The sequence below is a fragment of the Buteo buteo genome, chromosome 15 (genome assembly GCF_964188355.1).
Source record: "Buteo buteo chromosome 15, bButBut1.hap1.1, whole genome shotgun sequence".
NCBI lineage: Eukaryota > Metazoa > Chordata > Aves > Accipitriformes > Accipitridae > Buteo > Buteo buteo.
The window spans coordinates 30,199,667-30,226,385 of record NC_134185.1 but is presented as its reverse complement, the minus strand read 5'-3'; the positions used below and the strand labels follow the sequence as shown (position 1 = coordinate 30,226,385).

Below are 26,719 nucleotides of genomic sequence, written 5' to 3'. Positions count from 1 at the left end.
CTAGACACTTTTCAGCTACTACACAGTGATGCACAGTGCAACACTCAAACTATCTGTCCAAAAGACAACTCATGCACCAATGCAAACGATATAAAATTAGCACAGGATTTCACTATGATTAGTTTACTGTGCTTTTGCCACTGTAAGATTCATGAGTTTCAGCAGCAGTGCTAGTTGCAGTAGCTCTTCTCCAGTTTCTTTCCCAACCCTTCAAGTCCTTCTGATCCTTGCACTGCATAGACAACAGCAGATCAGATTATCTGGTCAGATTCAAAATAAATTAAAAAGAGGGAACTTCCCAAACGGGCATGAAACCTATGTTTAACAGAGCTAACACACTGTCCCAGTGCATGTCTCCGTGGCACTGCATTATCCCGCCAGGATATACTACCAGGCTTTCTCATTTGTGGGATGGCAGGGGGTGTTTTGGCCTCTGCTATAATCAAACTAGTAGATGTGGCTACAAGAAACCATACGATACTGATTTTTTTTTTTTTTTTGCCATGCCTATGCCCTGAAGATTAGTAATTCAATTGAAGTGACCAGGTGCTTTGCAATTTTCAATGGAACACCAGAGAAATCTTTACTATTTCAAATGATGCACAATGCAGCTTTTTAAAAGCAGGGATGGAGTGTCTTTTTGTTGGTTTGGTTCCCCCCTTCCACAGAAGTCCATGGAAGTCCTTATGTACAAGAATTTCCCACATTTTATTCTTCAATTGAAAAATAATTCATCAGCTAATCTTTGTTGCACAGAAAATTGAATCCTATTTGGACCAGTTTGTTTTCTGTTTTAGAAGGAAAAGGCTATCATTTTACTTGTCTAAAGAAAGCTATAACTAGATGAGTAAAATGTGTGGAGGAAAAAGCAGCTTAAATACCAGCATGCTGATGAAATGATATCATCAGGATGAAACGATTATGTGGTCTCCTTGAATAGGTGCGCACCCAGCCACTACGACTCTTGCCATTTCCTCAAATTGACCCGAAAGGCTCACATTGTTATGTCTGTGCTAATCTACATGATCCTCCCTTGCATGCTGACTTTGCAAGGACAGCTGTATTTCTGCAATCAGTTGAAATGCTTCTTTTGAAAATGTGGTTATTCAATACATGGTTTTTAATGAAGTACTACTCCAAGGGCTGTACTGTGTAGTCCCCCTAAGGATAAACTTACTCCAGATGAAAAGGATCATCTGGTTTAAAATGGTTAAAGTTGAATTTTTTTCTGATTTACTTTCAGCTAAGTATAACAGGAGATAAGATACTTACCCTTTTTAAAACAGGGCCTAATCCTGCAGTCTGCACAGTCTGATTGAAAGAGTTACATTTAGTTGAAATACGTATTTGTGAACCGTACCCACAAATTCCAGAAAGGTAGACTGAAAATTAGAACTGAAATGTTTGGAGATCCCTCACCCAATCAAGCCCCTAAAAATCTTGGTGTTGACTCATACCATATCTATCAGACCCACTAAAGTCTGGAATATGTGACTGAAAATATCAAGGGAAAGAATCTCCTCGTAAGATTTCTGTTCAAAACCACCAAAGTAACCCCATCATAATGGTATTATGATGTGCCTGCTTTTGTTGTGAAACAGAACTGATAATTTCAATCAAATGAAAAATACTGTTCAAGGGGAAAATAACCCTTTTATCCAACCTATTATTCTTATAACGAATCAAAAATATTTTTAAATTTTGAACAAAAATTGAAGCAGAGTTGCTTCTCATCACCCACTCCCTTTTCCACACTTGTTCCTCCCTCCCCTCAACTTAGATAAAACCAATGACATTAAGTCACACCAGCTTTCTCTTTTTGTGTTTTCCTGCTCCTAAACTCCCTTAGGAAAGGCTCAGGACTGTGCTAGTTTCTTCTACTGTATGTTTCTTTCCCTTATATTATATAATACTGCCTCTGGAACCAAACAATAATTCTCATCCTTCTTTACTGGTTCCCATACTGTCAATTCCTGAAATATATTTCCAAACTTTTACTATTTCCTTGACCATTCTGCCACTACAAAATATCTGAACAATTCTGCAAAGAGCAGATTTATGTATCATAAAGAATGCAGTGTGCAAGTGGCCCCTATTATTTTCTTACACCTGTTTGACAGAAAGAGTTTGCATTGTATTTGAAAGGTAATGACTAGTGTATAACCCAAAGCTTTCCCTTCCCTCTGGAAAAAAAAAACATGCTCAGTTCATTGGAAAGATATAGCTTGACCTTCTTCATTCAGGACAACTGCATTTGATTTGATTACAGAAGCTTTTCAGACGTGGGAAGGTTAAAAGAATTGTTTCAGTCTGCATTTATATGACCAGAGTTCCTGCTTCATAATTATCTGAATAAAAAATCTATAATGATAATTATTTCCCAATATTTTATAATCCTTTGCTTCTGTATGCCCACTGAAAAGTAATGCCGATGTAACTTCTTTAGAAAAGGACACTACAGCATTTTCTACTTGCTTCCAGCAATGCTTTTAATGTAGCTGCTCTTGCTGTATCTAATATGTTTAGTTACAGTAGCCATGAAAACCTCAAAATGGGTATAAGGTTTTGCAGCTTCAGCATATTACAAGTTTAGCAGTCTCTGGGAATGATGAGCCATCTACTTAATCTTTATGATAGCACACAAAGTGCCGGAGTCTAACATCAGAAAATTCTTTTGTCAGGTCAAATATTATTTTTATTAATATTTTTAAACCCAAAGAAATTGAATAGCATATCACAATTTTGGTACGGCTTTAAGAATGGTAGATGATGGAATATTTTGCTTCACTTAAATACCTCTGATTAAAAACTCTGTTTCCTAATAGGGCTTTTGCCTGAGTAAGCCAGATCAGATTCAGAATTAGCATTTATTTCTTTCTTGTACTTTCCAGCACCCCACAGAACTCAATGCAGACATAGAATAGACAGACATAAGCAAAGCACAAAAATAAAACGTTTTACAGGGGCTTATCAGCTAAACTAATCTCTTCTGACTTGATATCTATCTCAATATCCAGCTCTGATTAAAGCTTTCAGGAATTCTAGCAGAGCCCTAAAATTGAGATTTTTTTAGTAAAGCAAGATCCAAAGCTCAGCCCCAGCACTAAGAACATCCAGCTACCAATCCTTTGCATTTCTTAAGGGAAAGAGAGAGAGAAAGACCCTTTATGCACAGACATTTACTGAAAATGTATGCTTTTTAAGTTTAATTTCATTAAAACACTTTTACAAAACAGTTTGGTTTAAGATTATCTCCTTCCTCTATCTTCATAGAGAAAAGGCCATGAAATGAAAAGAATACAACAAGGAAATCCAATTATCTCATGGCTCTGCAGCATTTGCTTTAAAAACATTTACCCAACTCCAAATGGACTGTTAGTTAAAATTTGAAAAACTCTTGATCCACAAAGCTACTAGTCCACCTGGGATGAAATGGAAATCAAATGAGAGAAATTCAGGATGATGCAAAAACCTTCCTTTTGCTTTGGAACAATCTAACCCAATAAAATTGATATTTGGAAGTATAGGATTATATCGTCTTTTTAAAGAGAGATTTAAACTTACCAAAACAAATTAGAGCAGGAAAAGATTTTAATAAAGACAGAACCTATGAAAGTTTTGAAACTGGCTTCATGCTACAAGCTACAGTGTGAATGTGAGATCAATCAAAATAGCAGAAAGGTAAATTGCATCACATTTACAGTAAGATGAAAGAAATGCATGACATAGCTTACTGCATTTTAAGTAATGTTTTGCTAGGTCTAGACCACCCTTCCACCATTTCTTTTCTATAGGCCATGTATATTTTACTTAAACAAATGTAGTCTAGACCCATCTTTAAAATGTAGTGTTTGGGAAAATCCCACTTAACATATCTAAAAGCTGACTTCAGCACTTCTCTGTTTTAGGAGCTCAGGCTTGAAAGCAGCAGCCTTTTAACCCAGTCTCTCAATACATGTAGGACAAGCTCCTCATATTTCTTCTCACAACAGGCAATGTTCTTAGCACTTGTAGTATCTAGAAAGCAAAAAAAAATTATGACTAAATTCTTTTTAATGTAAATTTAGATAACCAGGTGTTAATATGAAATTTTTAACAGCAAGATCCTCCAAATGAATCAGAAAATGCAATGCCAGATAATCTAACCAACCTAAAATTTAACATATGATTGAAACCTAGTGTGTTCAGTATATCGACCTGGTAAAAATGGGTCTGACAGGAAATTAAGAAACAGTGCTTTAAGTGAGTTCATCTTTACAGAATCATAAGACTCCTCCAGATATTCTGGATATATAATGAAACAGAACCAGGATAGCATAGAACTATATTTAATAGAGGGGACTTAAAATAAAATTCACCTGTATGTAACTGAACACAAGACAGCTTCCAGCACCTCCTGTTGAAACGAAATTAGTTTTTCCTTTCCTGGCTTCACAAGAGCAACTGGGCTTCCCCATAGCTAGCACAATTAAGTCATATTCCTCAGATGAAGGATGAGAAATAGATTCCAACGGGACTCACCTCTCTTCTAGACTGCATCTTGGTTTAATTACGATTCAATTCAAAAGCATATCCAAATAATGTATGTTGGCAAAATGAAGATGTTTTACTCACTACAAAGGATTGCAAAACCTTCTGGCACTCAAAAAATTCACTTGTATCAGGAGATGAAAGGTTGGAAGTGCAGGAGTTGGGGTAAAATCAGTCATCCTTTCCACTAAGTTTACAATGATTCTGACTTGGACACATTCCAGATTTCCTTAATAATATTAAACAATAACACGGAACAGCACTCTTCCGCTCATAAATGGCCAGTCATCACAGTTCAAAATTTAGAAAAACCAAACAAAACTGGTCAAGACTTTTTTGGGGGGGGAGCAGACATAATCTCTGCCGCTTTGCCTGAAATGGTACAAATACTGTCCAGCCTAATGCTTCTGGGGTAGGTAAGAGAAGTTTTGAAACTGTTCGACCATATTCTGGATATCAATGGGACTCAAAACACTTTTCAGCAGATGACAGTAACTACAGTGACAGCAGCTCATACCTCACTCGGTGTTAGGACCTTTGATGTGGGAAAGTAAGATAAAATGGCACAGATCTGGTTGTCCCCCCTGATCAGAATTTAACTGTTTTTGTTGATGGAGCAACATACAAGGACCTCAGTGAACCAGAAAGCCTTTGCGACTTGAGAATCTCCATCTGAACTCCATTCTTGCTCTTCTTTCAGTTCAGAAGAGGTTTACAGGTCTCAGCTATGAGAATGAAAACACAGGACTGTGATCTGAGGCTGTCTCTTGCCAGGACGGACATTCAATGGGCTGGCTAGACATTTCTTCTTATGCACGCATGTAGAAGAGTACCCATGCGTGTATGTGTTAGCATATATGTGTGTGTGAAAACTTCACTTTCTCTCCTGTAAAGGCTACAATATTTATGGATTTAAAAATAATGTTCTGGAAGAACTGTTCGGCACTGTTTCTTGGTAGAAACAGTTATTTAAATATTTAGTTCTTGAAAATTTGTTAAGGATTGTCATTCTAACACACACTGAGGCTACATTCGTTGAAAAGGTTATGCACTAAACCCTTATCAAGTCATGGATCTATGCTGCTACAAAATTGGCTATATAAGATCCTAGGAAATTCCAGAAAAGTTTTTTCCCCCTTTATATTAAGTAACTTATTTTATATGGCTTGTGATACATTCTCATAAAATACAGTGAACACTTTAAAAATGCATTAATTTTGCTTTACATAAGAGAACCATGTGATCTGGGACAAAATAATTGGTATAAAAATATTTAATAACACTTAAGATTCTGATGATTTCTGCTTTTTGAGGAATCTAGCAAAATAAGGAGGGGACCCAAGGATATGTTTGTAGGCTATGTCGTTTTCAATTTATTAACAAGCAGGAAGCAAGAGAAAAAGGATTATATGTTCTCCTTCCCCCAGCCTCTTTCAGGAAGGCAAACTCCCAAAATGGTTGGAAGAGTTCCAGAAGAGGAGTTGAGTTTTGTGTCTCTCTGAATTTGGGATGAAGCAACTGGCAGGGCTCTATGCCAAAAAGGTGTTGGCTGCCATCATGGCTGTACCTGATGTGGGCTTAGAAGAACAGGAAAGTGTTTCTATTTATTTTTAGTTGTTTTCTTACTCCTTCTTCTTTTGAAGAAACTCTTATAAAAACGTTTATCTTGTCATCATGTGTAAATTATGTAGTATATTTTCAGTATTAGAGGGTTATGTCCACCCCACTGTGGGTTATATATCAAGATTCCTGCAGCTGTTCTGAAAAGTATTTTACTCTGAAGATACTCCAAAGTTCTGGTTGACTTGAATTTGGAATAAGGATTTTGCCATTATATGCTTTATGAGAGGGAGACTGGTAAATGTCTGGACTTTGGAACTGACTTTGTGATATTTGGACTGCGCATACACATCATGTGGTGAATTAGCATGTGGTGTTCTTATGCAAACAATAAAAACAAAACAAAGAAAGAATTAAAAGCGCATTTAAGAAAATGAGTTTCAGCATATGACTAAAACAATCCCATAATAGCAACAACTTTGCGGTAAAGGTACATACTTGCCAAAAATATCTGCTAGTGTGGAAGCCTAGTATTCAAAACCCTCAATTTAGAAGTAGTACAGATGCTGTTACTTAGTTAACATCGAGTATCATAGAAAAATTAAGTGCAGTGTGGAGACCATGCTTCAGAGCAAGATCCCCGAAACCTGGGGCAAAATCTTGCCCCCATTTTCAGCGCTATAACAACTTTGTATGACTTAGGTTTAGATTTAGGTGTAAATCCAAAGTCTAAATGAGGAAAATTTAGCCCAGAATGTACCTACAGACAAAAAAAGATACTAAAAATCCTAAAAAGTAAAAATGGTGGACATTACAAAAAGTTCACCTAAAAAGTTCTTTATTTCAGCAAATTGATAATTTCCCTTCAGCAACTGCAATGCCCAGTCAGCTGAGTCCCTAAGAAAATCCAATGCTTAAAGGCAGTGATAAGAACTGCTCCTATTACTGGAGACAAGATACACAATTCTACATTTTTTAATACTGACCTCTTAAATTTTAATAACTTGTTATTTACCTCACTTGAACTAAAATTTGGATTCTACTGCAGAACAGATAACAGATAACCAGAGAAAGCAGCTTGCCTGTCTAAATCATAACTGAGTGCACAGTATTGTAAAGAAGTTCTCGTCTGCAAATTTTTAGTAGTTGGCTTACTTTCAGATCAAAGGGCTTTGGTTCTTAGAACCGCTTATATTGGAGATTACATCTGTTCTTCCTGAACTTTTCCTAAGGGGAAGCGTTTTCCCCAATGCACGTGATCAAATCTTTCATCTACTACTTATGTTCTGTACAAATATGGTATTTCACTCCAACAAAAAAAAAAAACAACAACCAAACTGAACTTCAGTAAAGCTGTATTATTTATTACACTTACATAGCTCTGCAGTTAGAACTGATCAACTACTATGACATATTTTCTACAAGTGTTAACTCAGATTTTTAAAAAGATGTATCTATTTCAGCTTAGCTTTTCCCAAGTTAATGAAATGAAGTTTTTCATCAGGAATATAGATTTAAGCAGCTTAAGCACACTTCAGAAAGTGTTTACTAAAAGGCATGTTTACATCTGCCTTCTGCAAGCTTCCAGCTAAGAATTATTACATATGTTCAATCAGGACAAAGAAACATAACATGCAAACTAACTCGCTGATTACAGACTGTCGCCTTTCAAATGGCAATCAGCGAAAACAGACTGATCAGTGAGCTAAAAACAGACTCACTAAGAATATTCAACAAACAATTCTGAGAATACACTTGAAGAAGCTGAAATATTCATCAACAATTCATGGTAAAGAAGGAAAGATTTGTGAATTATCTGCTCAAAAATGTTCGAGAGTACTGCAAGCTGCAAGAAAACATTTAAATAAGATACATTTGCTGTTGAAATATAATTAAAACTAATAGTTAATGACAAGAATTTCAGAGATACTACAAAATTTGATCAATCAGCACATGAGACAGTCTTATAGGGTAAAAAAATCTAATTTCTTATTAGAGAAACCAAAAAAGACACCTGAAACTGAATAATGTGGAAACAGGACAAAAATTATTTTTTTAGTTGTTTAGGATGCCTTCCTCTGTTATCTTGCTTTTCTACTCAAGGAATATATTATAACGTATAAGAGCGAGCAATTCTAGCACGTTTGAATAATAGATTACTGTGACTTAATAAGGATAATTTAAACAATTTTTGGCAAGTCTCCATAGATTTAGTGTTGGGTTCTTTTTTTCCTCTTAATAATGAGGAATACTTTCAAACAAGGATTCACACGCAAAATTACAACAGGGTTTTCAAACCCAAAGATTTAAAAAACAGGTTATTTGCAAGACTTAGGCATGGCTAATAAAACTTTGGGTTGACTCATTTATGTGAGCTCTTTATTTCTGGAAAACTGTATTTATAGTTTTTGGTCAAATTTTCAAATCTATCACCAAGCATTGTGTTAGGAAAAAAGGATTAGAAACAGAAAAACATGTATTAACATAATACTAATGCTGTAAGCTACAGCAAGTCTATCATAGCAGCAGTTATAGGGTTGTGTATGGTGGATGGGTAGAACTGCACTTTATTTGCCTAGTGCTAGAGCTTGGATCTTCATAATTAGTTTGTCTACTGGTTTCATACAAGCTCAAGCAAGACTGGAGAAAGAATACATTAAACTTTACTAGTGTAAAGGTACAGTTTCAAACCAGTTTAGGAAGCTTGAAAAAAAATATTTTTGTTTCCCTCTTAATCAGTTACCTCCCGCAATTTTTTTGTTTATTAGGTCTCCACAGTTAACAAGGTAGGGAGAACCTGGGTTCTCACTGTAACGAAAACACTAGGAACAACCTCTCCCCCAGATTAATATTCCATAAGAAGCAGAATCTGGTTGTGCCTTATCAACCTCATCTTAGCCTTGAAATTCGGTGTATGGGTATGTGTGTGTGTGTATATATATATAAACCACTGGAAACAGAGAACAAATTTAACACTGCAATTCAGAAACACTCCCATACCGGCTGCTCCACTTACGTGCTGAACAACTGTCAGAGAAAGTGTTTTGATGTGTTTCTCTATATCCTCAAGAATGTCCTCCTCCAACAGTTCACATGTCTCTGGTGTAGATTAGTTATGGACCTTTCATGCTGATGAGGTAATCCCCTTAATGTACTATATACACCATAGGATATCCTCCTCCTCTGTTTCATGTTCTGACATTGGTAAAGGTCAGGAAAGCATTTCATGTGGTGCTAGACCCTATTTAAATGGGAAATAAGAACAGACCAAAATTTATTTTTCTCTGCATTTCCAAGGACAGTACAAGAAGCCTAGATAAAAAGGGATTGTGAGTGCATCTTGTATTAAAAGTACAGTCACAGTTTTGCTCAAAATTTGGTACTAATCTCTAAAGATTTATTTCCAATACAGTGATTGGTAACACAGTGGTACTGATATAGTAAGATGAGATCCATACTGTAACTGCTAAGAAGTTTATTCAGAAAATGTAGACTTCACATCAAACAGTAACAATATAAAAATAATTTATGGTGAATGCAAAAATTACTGCTCTAAACACATGACTTTTATTAAAAGTATACTTCCTCTGTAACAGAGGCATGTAAAAATTAAATTAACTCAGAAATATTTTGTTACACAAATTATGTCTCAAACATGGTCCACATTTCTTTTCGGAGGGATGCAGACAAGAGTTAAACATACTAAGCTCTAAAAATATTATACAAAAGCTTTTTAAGAAACATTATAATTTTACATGGAATTTGCAAGAGAAAACATGAAAAAAGTTGGTATTTCAAAAGTGTTTCTTTACTATTATGAGTATTTTGCTTGTTTGTGCAATAATTTCATGTTATTTTTTAAGAAACTGGTATTAGTACAATTTAAAGTCCTAGTTGTGGTACCGCTTTAAACATTCAGCTTCTAACTTTTAGAAGTTTTCTCAGAAGAATATGTATTCTACAGAGAAAAAATATAAAGAAAATGAAACAAAATGTTTTTCAATCAATAATTAACACACTAAAGAAAAAATTAAATTGTGTTTGTTCATATTTACATTGAATATGATGCTTTCTTCTTTTTTGCTAATAAGGAAAGGGGAAAAAAAAACAGGCTTGGGGCGGGGGGGGGAGCATTTCCACAATTTTTAAGCAAAAGCAACAGCATTGCTAACAAAGGTTCATCTTGTGAATTATCTCCCCAAAGGACCATCTAAGTTTGATAAGGAACATGGAGCATTTGCTTCACCTGCTCTGTTCACTATTCAAAGCCTGGTACCTGTTGCTATTATTGCTTGGGTTCCAGTGTAAATGTTCTGCAACACTGCAACCATCCTCTCCTCTCCCTCTCTTCCCTTTAGCATTGAAGTTAGGGGTTGGAAAAAGAGGAACAGAAAGTACTGGGAAGAAACTCTGCTTAGTCTTCAAAATTAAGAGTACTAGGAATGTTATGGAAACTGGAAGACTTCTCTGGGAGATGAGTCATAATTGGATTTTCATGCTTGAATAAAGGAATATGATATCAAATATTTAGAAAAAAACCTTTAAAATCTCTATTAGCTCCTGTAGTTAGCAAAAAACCCAAACCAAACCACCCAAAACAAAACCTGAATAAAAATTTAAAATAATCTAACAAAAATCCTTTCCATTCTCAACCAAAGAGTAGCCTGATATTTTAAATTGATGGGTTCTTCAGAGAAAAAAAAACATAGCCCCAGGTAGTCTAAGTTCCATCTGGAATTTTATACATTAGAAAATACCTAGTTTCTGAACTGTAAAAAAAAATATCTAAATTTCTTAAAAAGTTGTGTACTTAAAATCCACTATGTGCAGAGAAGGTCTTTAAACATCAGAACAAACACTTTAAAATACAGTTAGTAGAGACAAAATAATACCTTCCTGGTAAATCACCAAATTTCTAAGACATCATTTTAGAAATACGTAGCCTTCTGCTTCACCAGGAACTTCACAAAAAAAGAGCCATTAGAAGACTTTTCCTCAGAAGAAAGCATTATCTAAGCTTCTCCCATCCTCTTCCCTTGTGAGTGAAAGTGGGCAAGCAAGAAGTAGGAAAAAACCATCTTAGCAGAAATATCCAAGGTACAATTCAGGTCAATACATGAACGTTTGTTTTGGAGAAGTTCAGTGTAATTAAGCATCCATTCTACCCAAGTAAAGATGATTTGGAAAGGTGTTTTCTTTTTATTTCCAGGAAAACCTTGCAAAAGATGCTAGGTTCATGAAAATAATATGCCAAAGTAAAACTGCTGTGCTAGCACTCATCCTGTGTTTTTAATATTGCCTATTCTTCCAACTCTTGGCTATAGCTGCACTGCCAGCTAGCTGTTTAACAAATAAGAAAAAGTTCAACATAAGGCATGGTAGTGTGAAGAGTAACATTAACAACAAAATTTCTTTGTGTTTGTAGGTACAAAATTATAGTGCAATTAACACCACCTCAAGCCAGTAAGTTATTCCATACCTTGTTGAGACTTAAATTTAAAAATTGCAGTCAACAAAAAGTATCATCAAACCCTAGGTCCTACTTTCACAACCTCACAATGTTTTTGTTTATGCTGCATATACAGAAATATTAAAGTGAACAGGGAAAAGTAAGCAATGGTATTTCAGAAATCTTGTGTAAGGGCTACTAGCTCCTACGCTTCGTTTCTCCCTGAAGACGAATGGTTTGGGAGAACATCTAATATTTGAACTTTACTCACAATTTAGGATAACCTGAAGCAAATTAATTAAAATATTCTATATTAATGTTCATAAAAGCACAGAAAAACCTACAGGAAAGGTTAGAAAAAGCTAGGAAATTCCCTGGGGCAAACCTGCCATAAACTCACATGGACACACACCAAGGCCGTTCCAGTACCGATGTCCAAACAAACTCCCCCTGGACATTATGGATACAGCGGTGGGTCTCCCAAGACCTGTATATATGCCCAGAGCAGATCCTTACTCCACACCCCCATGGCTACCAGGAGGGCACATGCCATGGAGCCACGATGGCTGAGACCAGGGGAAGCGTCCTGTTCCGCTGTGACTGTGAGACTGGAGATTTCTTCTTGGTTTGGGGTTGTGTCGTGGGGTTTCGGTAGCAGGGGAGGGGGCCGCAGGGGTGGCTCCCCTGAGAAGCTGCTCGAAGCTTCCCCAGCTCCAAGCTGGACCCACCTCTGGCCAAGGCTGAGCCCATCAGCGATGGTGGTAGCAGTTCTGGGAGAACAGATTTAAGAGGGGAAACCTGCAGTGAGCAGGGGGATTGGGATGTGAGAGAAAAACCTCTGCAGACAGCGAGGTCAGTGAAGGAGGAGTTATGTCAGAGGAGGGGAGCAGACGCCCACCTGCGAGTGGCCCCGTGGTGCTTTGTTGCCGGCTGGGCTTAAACCATGACACTTCTGCACGGGTATCATCCGAGACAGTTGATTTAAACTAATTTCAGACCATTTGTCTGCAAGACATTGTATAAATCTGAAATCATACCAGTGATGGGGCTAGGTTGTGGGTTTTTCCTATCTGGAACCATTCTTAGCCAACTGTTCCTTCTCTCCTTCCCATTTTATAAGCTTCAGTCAAAGGGAGGAAAAGAAAGCTTCACCTAGCTGTTGATGGCTCCTTTGGAGCTTTTTCCTTAAATTCTCTCGAACTCGGTATACATTTCAAAGCCAACAAACTGAAGGATTCCTGTACTAACTACAGTGCCTATTCATCAAGTTAACCATCTTTGGTAACCTGCCCTTCTTTCCACTACAAAAAAACCAACACTCCACCCCCCAAAAAAAAACACAAACCAATCCCCCAAAAACCACAAGTAGTGGTGAAGAGAGATTCTCATCCTTAATGGGAGTAGTGGTGAAGAGGGATTCTCGTTCTTAATTCTGCAGCCACTTATACACACACTTTATTAATCTATGACAAACATCTATAGGTGAACAACCTGTTGGTCATTTAAACATTTAAATGAAAAAAAATGCATTATTACCCAAATTCACATAAAGAATACTAACGTGCCTTCAAAGAAAATTGATAGTTAATCCATTCTTTTGGCAGTAATGCGTTTTTAAATGTTGTTGCTGCCCTAAAACTTCACTATGATCTCCAGTCTTACCCAGAAAAGGAAAGGGAAACAATAAGAGAAACAAAATCAAGATGAATTACCTAAAAGCAGGTAAGTTAATTTACATATACTGTTATGTATTTTGCAAATTTTTAGTAATTCTGGAGAAGTTTGCTGTAAAGCTCTTACACCAAGCAAGATGAACATCTTTTGTCTGCTTCTAATCTGAATTTTCAAGGTTTATTCATATGAATTTGTAGAAATAAACTTCCAGAATAGGTAACAGGAAAAGTACCATCAAAATTAATTACTATGTGGAACTCAGATGACAATTTAGGAAGATATCCCATATCCCAGAAAACCTAAGTTCAGGTGGAACAGAAAAAGCACTAACTATTGGAAAAAGTTTTAGAAGAGCATTGTTACTTAGACTATATGAAAACTACTGCCCTCCTCCTCCAAAATCCAACCCTTTATTTCTGGAAAGCATGGGAACCCACAATTAAACTTCAACGTGAAAAACAAATTGTGAAACTACAGAAACACAGTTAAGGTTAGCCAGACAATCATTTCCTATGCCATATGCTTACCTTTCCCTTACTGCCCCTCTTTTTTTTTAAATTAGGGTCTGTCTGTAACTCATTTTAAATTGCTAACCAACTATCAGAAATCAGTAATATTTAAACAGCTGACCAATTTTGGAAACAGCATTGTACACACATAATTTTCTCTGAAGAGTGAAAACAAACTGAAGAATAAAGAATTTAAACATGTTTAAATGTAAGCCACCATCAGTACTTTAACTTCAGCTTTTACCCACGAGTACCCTCCAACAGCTAGGACTAGAGGCTTGCTTGCACTAAGAAGATTTCAGCTATGCAATAGAATTTTAAAAACTGGCTTACATGTTACTTAAACATTTTTCTTTATCTGGTTTATTTGTAAAACTTGCACAAATCTCATTAAAACTGATTCCAGTCTAATCTGTGTGTGTACTTACCTGCTGAAGTTAAACAAATAAAAAAAAATTCAAAGTAGGCTGTCAGTTTTAGAGCATAAATACAATTAGACCAATTTAAACCTGATATAAGGGATTAGAATCTCCAGCTAATCCAACCCTTTTCCTTATTTTATATATTTGGAAGTGTTTGCCCTTTCTAATTTTTGATTCAGGATCTGTTCCATTGCCAAAATACATCTTTTCCTGTGCTTTCTACACACTTAGGAAACAACATAGGAGTCTCTGTTTCTGTATAGCATGACCTAGTACTAGGAGGTTAAGAGCAAGCCATTCCTGTAGGAAGTGCTCTTGGTTTTATTTAACTGCTGCAATCACGTTATTACCCAGTAGTAAGGCTGTGTCTACATTTCTTTTGTAAACCAGAGAAGTAATTTCAGGGCTGTTTAGGCGTTTTTCTATGCTCTACCAAGTTCTCCCCACACTGAAATCATTCCCCCAGGAAAATGACCTTCTCCATAAGAAACTTGATCTTACAGGTATCAAATGACCTAGAAAGATCTTTCAGCAGTTTGGTCAGGATAACATTAATAACCCAGCCCACAGGAGAGTATTATGTACCAAAGCCCATGTGAATTTGATGAATGTGGACTGTAAAGAAAGTGACATCCCCCCAACATTATTCACCAAACAGTTAATGAATGAATTCCAACTGACAACATCTGCAGAACCACAAGCTGTCAGGTGGGAAGACCCTTCACCAACTTCCTCAAAAAGTAACAATTCTCTATTTAGCACAACAAAAATGCTGTCAGCATCTTCTCACCCTAGAACTGAAACTACTCAAACATGCAAAAAATTTGTCCTATTAGCTCTTTTATCATAGCTAAGTAGGCTACCACAGCAGCTACAAGTACATTACCACTAAAATATATCAAGGAAACTATGTTCCAATACATATATATAGTATATTGAACTGAAAACCAACCACATACTGTGCTTTGAAACAGTCTGAAGAACTTAAATTTGACATATAGTTTACAACTCTGGAAAGAGGAATTTTGTTTTACTGTAATCAGCACTTTTATTTGAAATATAAGTCACACTTTCTAAATATATACTCGTAAGTCATGACCCTCAAAACCCTATGTATTTAGGAGTTACAATGCCCTATCATTAGTTGTTCTAAGCTGATAAAAGACTAATGGAATGCCGAGTCAGCAATTCAACCAATACGAGCTATGTTTTATAGTTAAGGCTGCTATATGAGCAATGTCCTGTACAAAAACCTCTTGCATAAAACTGCCCATAGAACACACCAGTTACTAAAAACTGGGCTATGTTGTACAAATAACTATAGACCTATACCTAACAAAACTACCTGATGCCGAAACATTGGGCTTTGAAGAAAGCAAAATCTTAAAGATGCATCAAAGCCTCGCATATCTAACTTTTACCATCTCAGCATGGATCAAAATACCCTTTGTGTGAATCAGAATTTTTTTAAAACATTAATTGCCCTACATATGTCAGCAGTGCAAGCTTAGCGGTCTTCAAAAGAGTATCTGGAAGTGTCACAACCTATAGTATACTTTTTAGTAGGCATAAACAGATTATTTTCTCTAACGGGAAGTTACTGCAGGGAAGAAAAAGACAGTTTTTGCTCTATCCCCACCTTATGGCTAGAAAAAGAATTTTCTTATTACAGCATACATATTTCTGAATTTTTTTCCTTTACTGTATCACTATAGCCAGACATATTTACTATTTGTATTATGCAACTTAAGATTCTTTTTTAGCTATGATGCACTTCTCCACACACAAGCACAATGAAACTCCAAGGCACGAATGTCCTCTCTAGCACATGTGCTGATTTTCTGAATCAAAACAGTAGACTTGGTCCAACATAACTTTAGATTCAAATAGAACAGTGATTATATGGGCAGGCCCTGACCCACAAAAGTATACAAATTCATATATTCCTGTTGACTCCATTAGAAGTTAAACAGCTAGATGTCTCCATAGATCTAACCTTCACTGATATACCATTCTTAATAGTCAGACTTTTTTTTTAAATAGTTTTAACCTAATAATCAGGTGATTTATACCAGTCAGAAAATATTAAACTTCCATGCCCTACAAATTAAAACAAAAGTATGCATGAATCTAGTTTTAAAGCTTTCACGACTATCTTCTCTCTTCGCTTATCTTGGAAGCAAAATGATGTGACCATGAGAGCTGGAATAGTGCATACTCCTCACGAGAAGACTTACTCAAGTTGGAAAAGAGCAGATCCTCTTTCATCAGTCACTCCATACATGAGATGAAACAAAAATAGCAGCAGCACCACCCCACTAGGGAAAACAATCTCTTCCCCTCAGTCACCTCCTTATCAATAAACATTTTTCTTCTTTTGTGCCTTAATCACTCGCGATACCACTCACTGGCCCAGGGACTAACATTAGCTACATAAAAAGCTGAAAACAAAAACAAGGGCCACCAGAAGTACTTTTGCCAAATTCTTCTACTTCTTCATTTTGACTTTTCCCTCTTTCATTGATGGTCATAGTGAAAGGGCAGGGTAGGATGTGAAACACTGGGACAGCTGCAAAGAGAAGAAAGATAATGGAAAAACTGGATAATGTCTTAGTGTGCCTTTAATTTTCTAGGCTGCCTATCTTGCTTTCCTGAGGAAATCAAGAGTCATAATGGTATTGTCTGAGCACCTCTCCCTCCTAAAATCTCTTGAATCTTACCTTTAAAACCAGAGGAAATTCAACAGTGAGTCAATAGTCTCAATGGTTTCTGAACACTGAATTCCTCAAGGTTTCATGAAAACAGTTGAGCAGAAGACACACCTTACTAATGCATCAGCATGCCTCTTTCTTCAATAACCCTTGCCTTTTTCCTCCTAACAGCAGAGAATCAACCAGCAATTCAAATACGAGAACCAAACTTCATTAGGCCTTCTACCACAGATCTAGTTTAAAAAGACATTTTTCTAGAACTACATGCTTTGATGTTTCATCATTAAACAGAGATTCAATAACAGAAAAGAGATTATTAGTATATCCTCCAAGGTTATATTAATTGGAAGTGTTCATGGGTATTTAGACATCGCTACTGTAAGGAGTTTTCTTTTTAAAAAACAAAGTAAGGAGTACTGGGTAGAGAAGAGACCCTATGTATATACATGGAGTACAGAAGCGCTGCCAAATGTGAATATAATTGAACATAAATTATGATGAACATTCAAGAAGATAATTAGAAAAACATAATAGCATTGTATATTTCTGAATGCTTAATCACACTACATCAACCACATTAATTTTCAGTATGCATTTATTTAAAGTTTAAGAGAGAAACCTGAATACGTGCCAAGCTATTCAGGTCTTCCGAATACCTGCCTGCTTCAGCTATCACGAAATGTTCACAAAGTACTGGCAATCTAGTGACAGGACACATTCTGACTGAGACTTCTCAGGGCTTATAGAAAAAAAGTCCCTCTCCTATAAAAAAAAGGTACCTTCTTAACCATGAATACAGGCAAAAAACACTGTATAAAATATTTTTAAAGTACACTGGTGGCTGGTTTTAACCCCTCCTCGCCTCCCTTCCCCAATGGGAGCTGATCATCCATCTACTACATGAGAATGAGAACATTCCACTAAGCTCAGAGTAGATCTTGCTCCTAGGCAAATCAAAACAGAATAAGTTAAAGTGGACATAAAAACAAGTTCCAAAAGAAGCTACAGCACTTAAACAACTGTACAATGAGGAAAGGTATGTGGTTGTACAAGACCAAGAAAATATTTCAGGGAAAAATTAAGAGAAAACATTTCTAACAAAGGAAAATCTAGTGTTGCAAGAAAATTGTTAAATCACAGACAGTAATTACAAAGAAAAATATAAATACCTAGTCAGATCTCCCTTATTTCTGAGAATGTACTTCAGATTATTAAGTCCAAATGTCCTCTACACATATATGTTCTCAGCTTTCTTTGTGGATTCCAAGGGAGTAAGAGAAGAAAATGCAGAATAAGGAATCTAGTCAACCTTACAAGAAGCAGACTGAACTAAGCCCTATGAGTTAAGTAAAGCAGAAGAGTCAATCCTTTCTGCATACTGTAAAAGGATGACTTTTCATAGGTTGTACAGGAGTTTTAAAAGTATGTGGACACAATATGAAATTTGAAGTTCTGGCATTGCTCCAGTTTCCTTAGACTATAAAAATACTTATAAAATGTAATTCTTTTTCACTGAATTTCTAGAATATACTCAGTAACATGTTAAACAAAATTAGACTACTCAATACATGTTCTTAAGAATTCTTTAAGAATAGCTCACTGTGCATATGAAGGATCAGCTACCACATATTCCACAAAACTGTATTATCAGCTCAAACCGTAAGATTCAGCTACATCTTTATTAAAAGATTAAGCAAAGTGTTCAGCAACTGTTTAAAAATATCAGATTAGGAATAGAATATTATTTTAATTTAGAAAGATATTTTTATATAAAGTACGTTTACAGACTTTTGACAAGTTAAGATGACACTCAAAAGGGGAAAGGAACTAGCTTGGCACTCATGCCAACTTATCTTCATTATTTGTACAGGATCTAACTTCAAAAACATCAGCTGTGCCAAATCTTTTCTTTTCCATAATGCGCATCTGTCTGCACCAACTGAATTAGAGACCACCAACTTGTCTCATATACCACATCAAACAATAGGCCAGCTTAACAGTTCAGAGCATGATTTAGAAATACAAAATACGTATTCTTTCCCCAGAACAGAGAAGTTTTAGCCTACTTTTCAAAGTAATGTAAAAAAGTGTTAAGACACTTATAAATAAATTAAAGCCAAGATATTTGATACACTAGTTTGTACAGCAATTGTTTTAAAGCCACAATTTTGTTTAGCTAGTAAATCTGCTTTGAACTGCATAATCTATAATGGATTTAGTGAAACCTGCATCTTTTAGATTAGTTTCACACTTCTAAAAATAAATGACACGTTGTACCTGAAGAGTGAATACGGTATAGGCATTCCTCCATTGTTTTGGAAGAAACAAGGTACATGAAGTCTTAAATGAAAAGTGACACACATTTTTAAATTACGCATGAAGTGCATGAAAATATACATTTTAAGATTCTTAAATTTATTTTTTTTAAAGAAACAGCAAGATACTCAGAGTCAGGAGACAGACATCAATAAAACTAAATACTTCCAAAAGTGCAAAAGCTGGCTCACAGGATCTCACATTAGTAAGAAAACACAGAAAACATGCTTTGAAATTCCAGTGGTCTGTTTTCTAGCCTCTGCTTTTCTTTAAAATAACCTGCAAAAAGAAAAAAGTATATTTATCACCACTTTTATCACTACAATCCAGGCAGCAGTAAGAGATCCAAAACGCTAGGCTACTCAGACCAAAGGTTCACCTAGCCAAACAATCTGTTTCCAAGAGCAGAGTCACCAAGGGTAAAAGTCTAGGGAAAAGGTTAGAAATAAAGGAAAAGCATACAGAAAAATGCCATATCAGAAAGTATTTTTTTTTTTTAAATAAGAACATTCACAACCAAGAGTTCTGCAAAATAAAAGGCTTATTTTAAAAATGGATGCTGAGAAATGGCAATAGAGGTCTCAAGCCCTCAGCAGATTCCCTGAAGCTCTTACCCCGTTAGGACTAGACAAAAAGAAAAAAAAGTAAGATTTGCAATTATACAGCTACTATGCTCAATTTTTGTTTGTAATGCCTTATTTCTTTCTATATCAAGAGCGCCCAGACCCTTGGAAGGACATTTTTTGGTTTGGAGTTTAAGTTGAAAAATGAACTTCAAAGCCCAAGTGGGACCATTTAAGTGTTAACATTATTAAAATACAGGCAGTTTTTCCTTTCTTCTCATCTTAAAAAAAAATAAATGGAACACAAAAATGTTCAAATAATGTTAAGATTGCAGTTAAAAAGAAATTACAAATGCATAAGATTCCAACTGTAACATTCACTTGGCTACCATACACATCCTGTATATATTTCTGTTACTATAGTAATAGAAAGTATCAAACTAAACATTTCACCAGGGGAAAAAAAAAATACTGAAGATAAACAGAAGCCACAGGACCCAAATACTAGATAACACTGAGTTTTGTTCTTCCAATTTGCCTAGCAGTAGTAGGTGGTTGAACAGATAACAAATTAAAGAGACTCAGTTCCTTCATGAAACCTAGGTAAAGCAGACATATCCTAGAGAGCAAAATGAGCTACAGGTCATACTTTGACACTACTCTAATTCTTTCTAGAGAAAGCTGCATAACGCCTTCCTCTTTCCCTTCTTTTGCACGTACACAAAACTTACCATGCTCTGTAATGCAGAGGATTCCTCCTTCACAGATATTCATACAGCAATTTTTGTTATGCTGAACTACCCATATAGCAATCCACAGTTTAATCCTCTCCTAGTTCTTCCCTTGCCGAACACAACATCACACAAAGAATCTGTTTGTTCAAGCAGTAGCCACACAATGCTGCAAGAATCCACTTCAAACATCCTTCAGACTAAGCAGGTAAGAACTGAAGGTGTAAGATATTTGAAACCTCTTTGAACTATTTCTCACTCGTTCCATAAAGCTTCATTTATGTTACTGAAGTTAAGACAGGAGGCTTCCTTGATATAGTATCATCTGAAATAAAGATCCTCCAACTTTGGAATTTGCTTCTGTTCCCTGGGCTTTCAGCCCACAGATGCTTGCTGGTAGACTGCTGTGTAGACTTTCCCACATATTGAAACTATGAATTTAAACATGGAATATTCAAGAAAAATAGGGCTATATTTAATAGGGCACGGAGAGTTAATTTGATGTCTTGGTAACAGTGAATTATGCCAATGATGGACTAAAGAACATCACGTTTCTGCAGGTTTTGGATTATAAAAACATACCAACACTAATACAGAAAACTTTTGTATATGCTGTCATAATACATTTTACATTAAACAAAAAGAAAAATATTAAAAATGCTTTATTACCTTTGCTGCAGCTACAGTGTGTTCAGATTTAATTATTTTACTTTTGTTCTCAAAAGCATTTGTCCTGGCTTCTTCTGCTAGCCGATGGAGAAACAGTAAGAAGTTCAAATGCACCTTTAAAAGAGGGAAGGAAAAAAAAAAAGAAGGATTCAAACTGTTTAAGCACAGTTTGGTTTTTTAGATGTTCATTGTTTGACACAGAGGATTCGCATATTAGACTGCTTCCAGATTCCTGAAAGGTGTTTTCAGGAAAACAACGTACTCAGTTCAAGTCTTAAATTCCCAAGACATTCCTTACTGCAAGACTCTTGTAGATATAGTTTAAATTTAGTACACTTAAATCATAAAAGTGCTTTAGAAACAATCAAGCAAACAACAACTGACCTAACATAAGTCACATCTGATTTTTATTAGCAGTTTTTTGTAATAAAATATAAACATAAATATCAGAGAATAAGATGGACCCTTTTTGCTTACTAGTAAACATAGTCAGCTTTCAGTGACTACAACAGCCAGACTTTTAATGAACAGCAAATTCATCCCTGCCTTATCACCAAATGGACCACAGACAAGTTCAAGGACTCCTGCCCCTCTCCAGTGCAAAGGAGCATTGACATTAATTTCTCCAGAAAAAGAAATTCTGCACTGTCAGGAGGTTCCATCCATTTTTTCCCAGCCCATCACTTAACCTTTTTACATGAAAAGAACTGGTAGGGCAGTATTCCGTTCAATATAGAATGCTGCTCTGCTAGTACAGAAGCAGCAAAAATTTCAGCAGGCAAGGAACTACTACTCCAGCTTGGACTAAAAACTTCCAGCCAAAAGCACCCCTGTGTAATAAGGAACCTATAATACAAACCTCCAGTGTTATACAGACATTATGTGAACTATTTTAACAGTCCAACCTGAAAAATTGGTAATTGCACCTTTTTTAAATTAAACTTTCAAACAATATTAACTTTGCTATGTAAAGTATACAAAATAGTTTTTCAATCAAGAGCTCGGAAAAACATTACTGAAATATATGACAGTTTTATTTATATGAATTAGGTGATATAGTTATGCTGCCATATCTGATCTGCAAAGCCTAGATAAGATACAACAAGGAAAGCTACAAGTTAGAGTTTATAGGAAATACTTTGGCAGTGGGTTTGCAGCACAAAGAATCTGTTAGAGGACAGGCATTTCAGTGTTCATATGACAAGCAATTTAGGTTTGTTTTTTTTTTTTAACTCCTGAACTAAATGAAGCCAGCGTGCAGCAGATAAACTTGTATAATATTTGGCATCGTTTGGAAGCATCTACTACACAAAAAGCAGATGTTCTTGCAGATTTACTTAGCAAAATATCAAAGCCATTTTTAAACTAGTCTTTAGTTACTCACACAGAAATAACCTCTGACAGAATCAAGCAGTGACACTAAAATAGTGTTCAACATTAGAACTCTCATTATTAGACTTATCAACAAGGAGGTTAGATTTCTGGAAACAACCTGGGGGGAGAAGAGGGAGGCAGAACAAAAGCTTCCACACTTGCAAGTCCTCCTGCTGAGATACCTAAAGGCAAAAGTGTTAATTTTAAAACCACCTTTAAAAACTGCATCTTCTCTCAGAATCACTGTACCTTTATTTTCCTATTTTCAAAGTGAATTGCTTCATGTGGAGAAGCTTCCCCTGAACTCCCATAGACTTAAAACATAGTCACATAACTAAAATCAGAACATTCCACAGTAGGGCACATGTTAATAAATATTCCGGATTATTCAAGGCAATTGAGAAAGGCTAACGAAAGGCAGAACGACTGAATGCCATGAACGGGACAGTTACTGAAAAGTACCTACGTGATACCACATTTGTTTAAAGACATTGCTTTACTATGTATTAGATTATTGTCCCTCTGCATAAAATTTAAGAACAGTTTTGAACTACTCATGAAAACCACCTTGCACAACAGAATGCTTATTTCCCATAAAAGAAAGGTTGTAAAGTTTTAAGAACATATGTAAAAACTCAAAACACTGCTTGCAGAGCAACTTCCACACACCTGTTCAACAGAACTAATGAATAGTAGGGACAAGCTCCGTAATTTTGTTTTGCTGTCATGACCTCAGAACAATTCTTTAGACTGATATTTTGCCTTCAGTGTACACTAATTCATCATTCTATGCCGATAAAGAAAAAAGGGGTCATTCAATGCAATACTTTAAGTTTTTTTCTGCAATGTAAATACGAACCTGCCCTTCTAGCATAAAACAAGCAGCTGAGTTCCTGCTTTTCTTCTATAATTTCAAGCTAGAACAAAGTTTGCAGCTTTTTCTTCTCACACCATGGGGGGGGGGGGGGGGGGGAATATCTGAACTTCAGTACTAAAATCTTAATCTTTACCTCTTATTTTCAAAAAGGTCAATAGCCGAGTGGTAAGAGCATTAGACAAACCTTAAACACTATTCCTATCTCTTCTCCCAAAGATATTATCACACATCTCGAGAAAGTTTGATGAAATTTGTTAGCTACACTGTGCACAGAGAAAGATGTTAACACTTAGGTTCTGACAAAGCTTCAAATTTCAGAAAGAGACTTGATCAAAAGAATCTGAAAAGTGAAGAAGAAAATCCATGCAGGTATTCAATAAAATTATCTGAATTCTTATGTCTTTCAAACTTGTTAGTAACGATCATGTAAGAAGACATTGGTTTATTGAGGAAAAATAATCGCTGAAGGTCAGGAAAAGGAAAACAATCTGATTATATCATAAGCCAGGTAGGCAGACCTCCTCAGTGGACTGGCTAAGTACCACAGTAGACTCAAACAGAAAGCATGGATCATTCAGGAAGATAGTCCAGAAAGTGAACTAGCCAATTCTCATATTTCCCTGCAGAAGACACAAACACTCTGCTCAAAATGTGTATGGTTTCATCTTAAGACAGCTATCATATAAATTTCTAAAGTATGCAATCTAACCACTCTTACAAGGTTTGTAGGGAGTAACAGAGACACTAAAAAACATACTCTCAAGACTCGTTACTTGTCTAACTACAGGACTAAACTCCCCTCTCCTTTTTTTTTTTTCTTCTTTTTTGAAACAAAGCAAAACTCCAGCTGTGTTGATTATTTATTCATAGAAATAAAGAGCTAAAAAGCTGTTAGCCACATGCCTAGTTGAAGAACATCATGGGCAATCACCACCCCTGGACATTCCTGTTTAAAGGTAAAATAAAAAAGCCAAGCCTCCTAACATTAAGTGTCATTTAATTTAACATCACCAGAAGAGATAATCTAAGCTTCCACTACATGATTAAAATTCATTCTCACCTCATCCTTTGTGTTGGAATGAGTATTTTTACAGCCATATTTTAAACTAGATCAGATTGTTGTTGTTCATTAGTTTCAGTCAATTCAATTCACTGATTGTCTTTTGCAGCCCACAGAATGCTGGTGCCAGGACAAGGAAGAAATGGGAACCAACGGCCAAGATTTGGAGGACGGTCCCACTTCGCCCTTTTCAGACAGCCACACTACCTGTAACATGACCATGGAAACACAGACCAACTGTTACCAATGACTACAAAAAAATTTATTAGTGATTATGTAACTTTGATTAGTTGACTACTGCATTCTACCGAGTAAGCTTTGAGTGGGTCTGAGCAAGGGGCCAGGTCCCTAGTCCGTAAAAATACTTCAAAGATAGCAAAAGCAGTAGGAAGAGCTCCTATTTTTATTAGGCCAATTAGAAAAAATAAGTACTCTTTACATTCAAATGTAAATCCTCTCATGTAACTACCATATTGTTCATATTAATCTCATTAATTTTGTATATTTATATTTAGCCTCATATATCCAGATATCAACCTTCAAGCTGCTGCAAGACACAACTTTTATACACATACGAAACGTGGACTTACAATTCAAGTCAGGGACCACACTAGTGTACAGTATGCATTAATGCTCTGACAATCACATGCATCTGAAAACAAGAAGGCGTGACAGTCAAGCAAGCTAAGATTATTCAGTCACTTCAAAAAATATTTTTTTTATGCACAAATACTGGGGGTTTTTCAGTATGGCAGCTACCACAAGCTCTCTTTAGGTCAGGTTTCCTTGCTGTAGTCAAGTGATTTCTTGGTGAGACAAACCCTTCCTGTGCCCCAAATCCCTTACTGCAGGTCAGAAGGAATCCAGCTTTGTTGGCCTCAGTTTTCTGAAACTTGTTTGATATGGCTCTGTTATCCCTACACCTTTATGGCAGGTGTTTTTAAACCATGAGCAGGACCCCAACACCTTACTCTCCTTGTTAGGTTAATAACAAGACTTGTCATTCCTTCATTTTGGACAAAGATTACTTAGCTGGCCTTCTACAAAAATATGATCATTCAGGATGCCTTAACAGCTTAGCAACTCATTAATCACAATCCAGTCAATTGATAACTGTACAGCCAAATTGCTCTAAATAAACAACATCTGCGCGTTACAGCCACATAATCCAAATTCCTATTTCTCAGTCCGTCTACACTGAACTCTTCGAACAGCAGCGTTACATGTAGTGACACAATATTTATGCATCAGCCTGTCCCTGAATCCCCAAACTCACTGTCACAAACGTACACTACAGTAGCCACCAGCGAACCAGGAAGCTGCAATTGCTACTTCTTGGTATTTTATTAGACTAATCAATCGTCCCTCTCCCCGCAAACGTTGCCTCCTCTCTGCCTGTAGCTCACTGCAGAAACACCACGAGTAGTAACTCGACATCCCACTACGCCGCAGCAACTCCAACGTGCTCCAGCGCGCACAGCCCACCGCGCCCGCGTCTCTCGAGCGATAAAACGTTTGGAGACCACTCGTCCCCGTCTAGGGACGCCCGCCCCCAGGCAACCACCACGCCTGCAGCCGCCCGCCACCGCCGAAAGCACAACCGCCCCCGGCCCTGCGCCACGACCCCGGGGGGGCCCCCCCTGGAGCTCGAGGATTCACCCCTTGAGCTCGCCCCCGCTGCCCCAGCGGCAGAGGACGGCGGGCCGGCCCCCGCCCGTACCGGCGGGAGGCAGGCTGGAGGCCGCCGGCGCTGAGGGGCGGGCGGAGCGGGCCCGCACCCGACTCCAGGCCGCAACGCTCGGCGCCCGCCCTTCTCCTTCCTCACCAGCAGGTCGGCGTTGGTCGCCAGGCGTAACTGCGGCTTGTGCGTCTTTATTATCCTCCGCAGAGTGCTGCGGGGCGCCGCGCGCTTCATCCTCCTCCTCCTCAGGCCGCTACCGCCGACACCGGCCCAACCGCCGCCGTTCGAATCCGCCGCCGCCGGCGCAGGCGCGCTCCCGCCGTGACGCACTTCCCAGCGGCGGCGGCGACGCCCCCCCTTCCTCCTCCTCCTCCTCCTCCTCCTCCTCCTGTCAGGGGAAGGCGGCGGGGAGCCGAGCCCCTCTCCGCCTCCCCTCACCCGGCCACCGCCACGGCGGCGGTCCCAGCCCGCTGCTCTCCCCAGCCCCTCAGGGGCGCTGGGTCTGGCCCTCGCCCCCCCGTTCCCGCCGGGGGCTGTCACGTCCCCGCGTACAGCGGTTGACCGGCTCCAAAGTCACAGGCCGGGGTGTGTGG

At 37.4% G+C, this 26,719-nt stretch overlaps 1 protein-coding gene across 1 annotated transcript; it reads right to left on the bottom strand.

Annotated features, from left to right (window-relative positions):
* Positions 1-18,515: 18,515 nt before the first annotated feature.
* Positions 18,516-26,441, bottom strand: CENPW (centromere protein W). Its single transcript, XM_075046894.1, has 3 exons — positions 26,271-26,441; positions 21,135-21,248; positions 18,516-19,450 (listed from the first exon to the last, which is right to left on the bottom strand). The coding sequence occupies exons 1-3, from the start codon at positions 26,358-26,360 to the stop codon at positions 19,424-19,426; spliced, it is 231 nt and encodes a 76-aa protein (XP_074902995.1). The 5' UTR covers positions 26,361-26,441; the 3' UTR covers positions 18,516-19,423.
* Positions 26,442-26,719: the final 278 nt, after the last annotated feature.

What these genes read in the sequence shown, in the direction of transcription:
- CENPW (XM_075046894.1), bottom strand. Translation starts at nt 26,360, where the DNA reads ATGAAGCGCGCGGCGCCCCGCAGCACTCTGCGGAGGATAATAAAGACG. An exon ending in CGACCAACGCCGACCTGCTG is followed by an intron (nt 21,249 to 26,270) that starts GTGAGGAAGGAG and finishes CCTCTTTTAAAG; the next exon opens with GTGCATTTGAACTTCTTACT. An exon ending in ACACTGTAGCTGCAGCAAAG is followed by an intron (nt 19,451 to 21,134) that starts GTAATAAAGCAT and finishes TTCTTTTTGCAG; the next exon opens with GTTATTTTAAAGAAAAGCAG.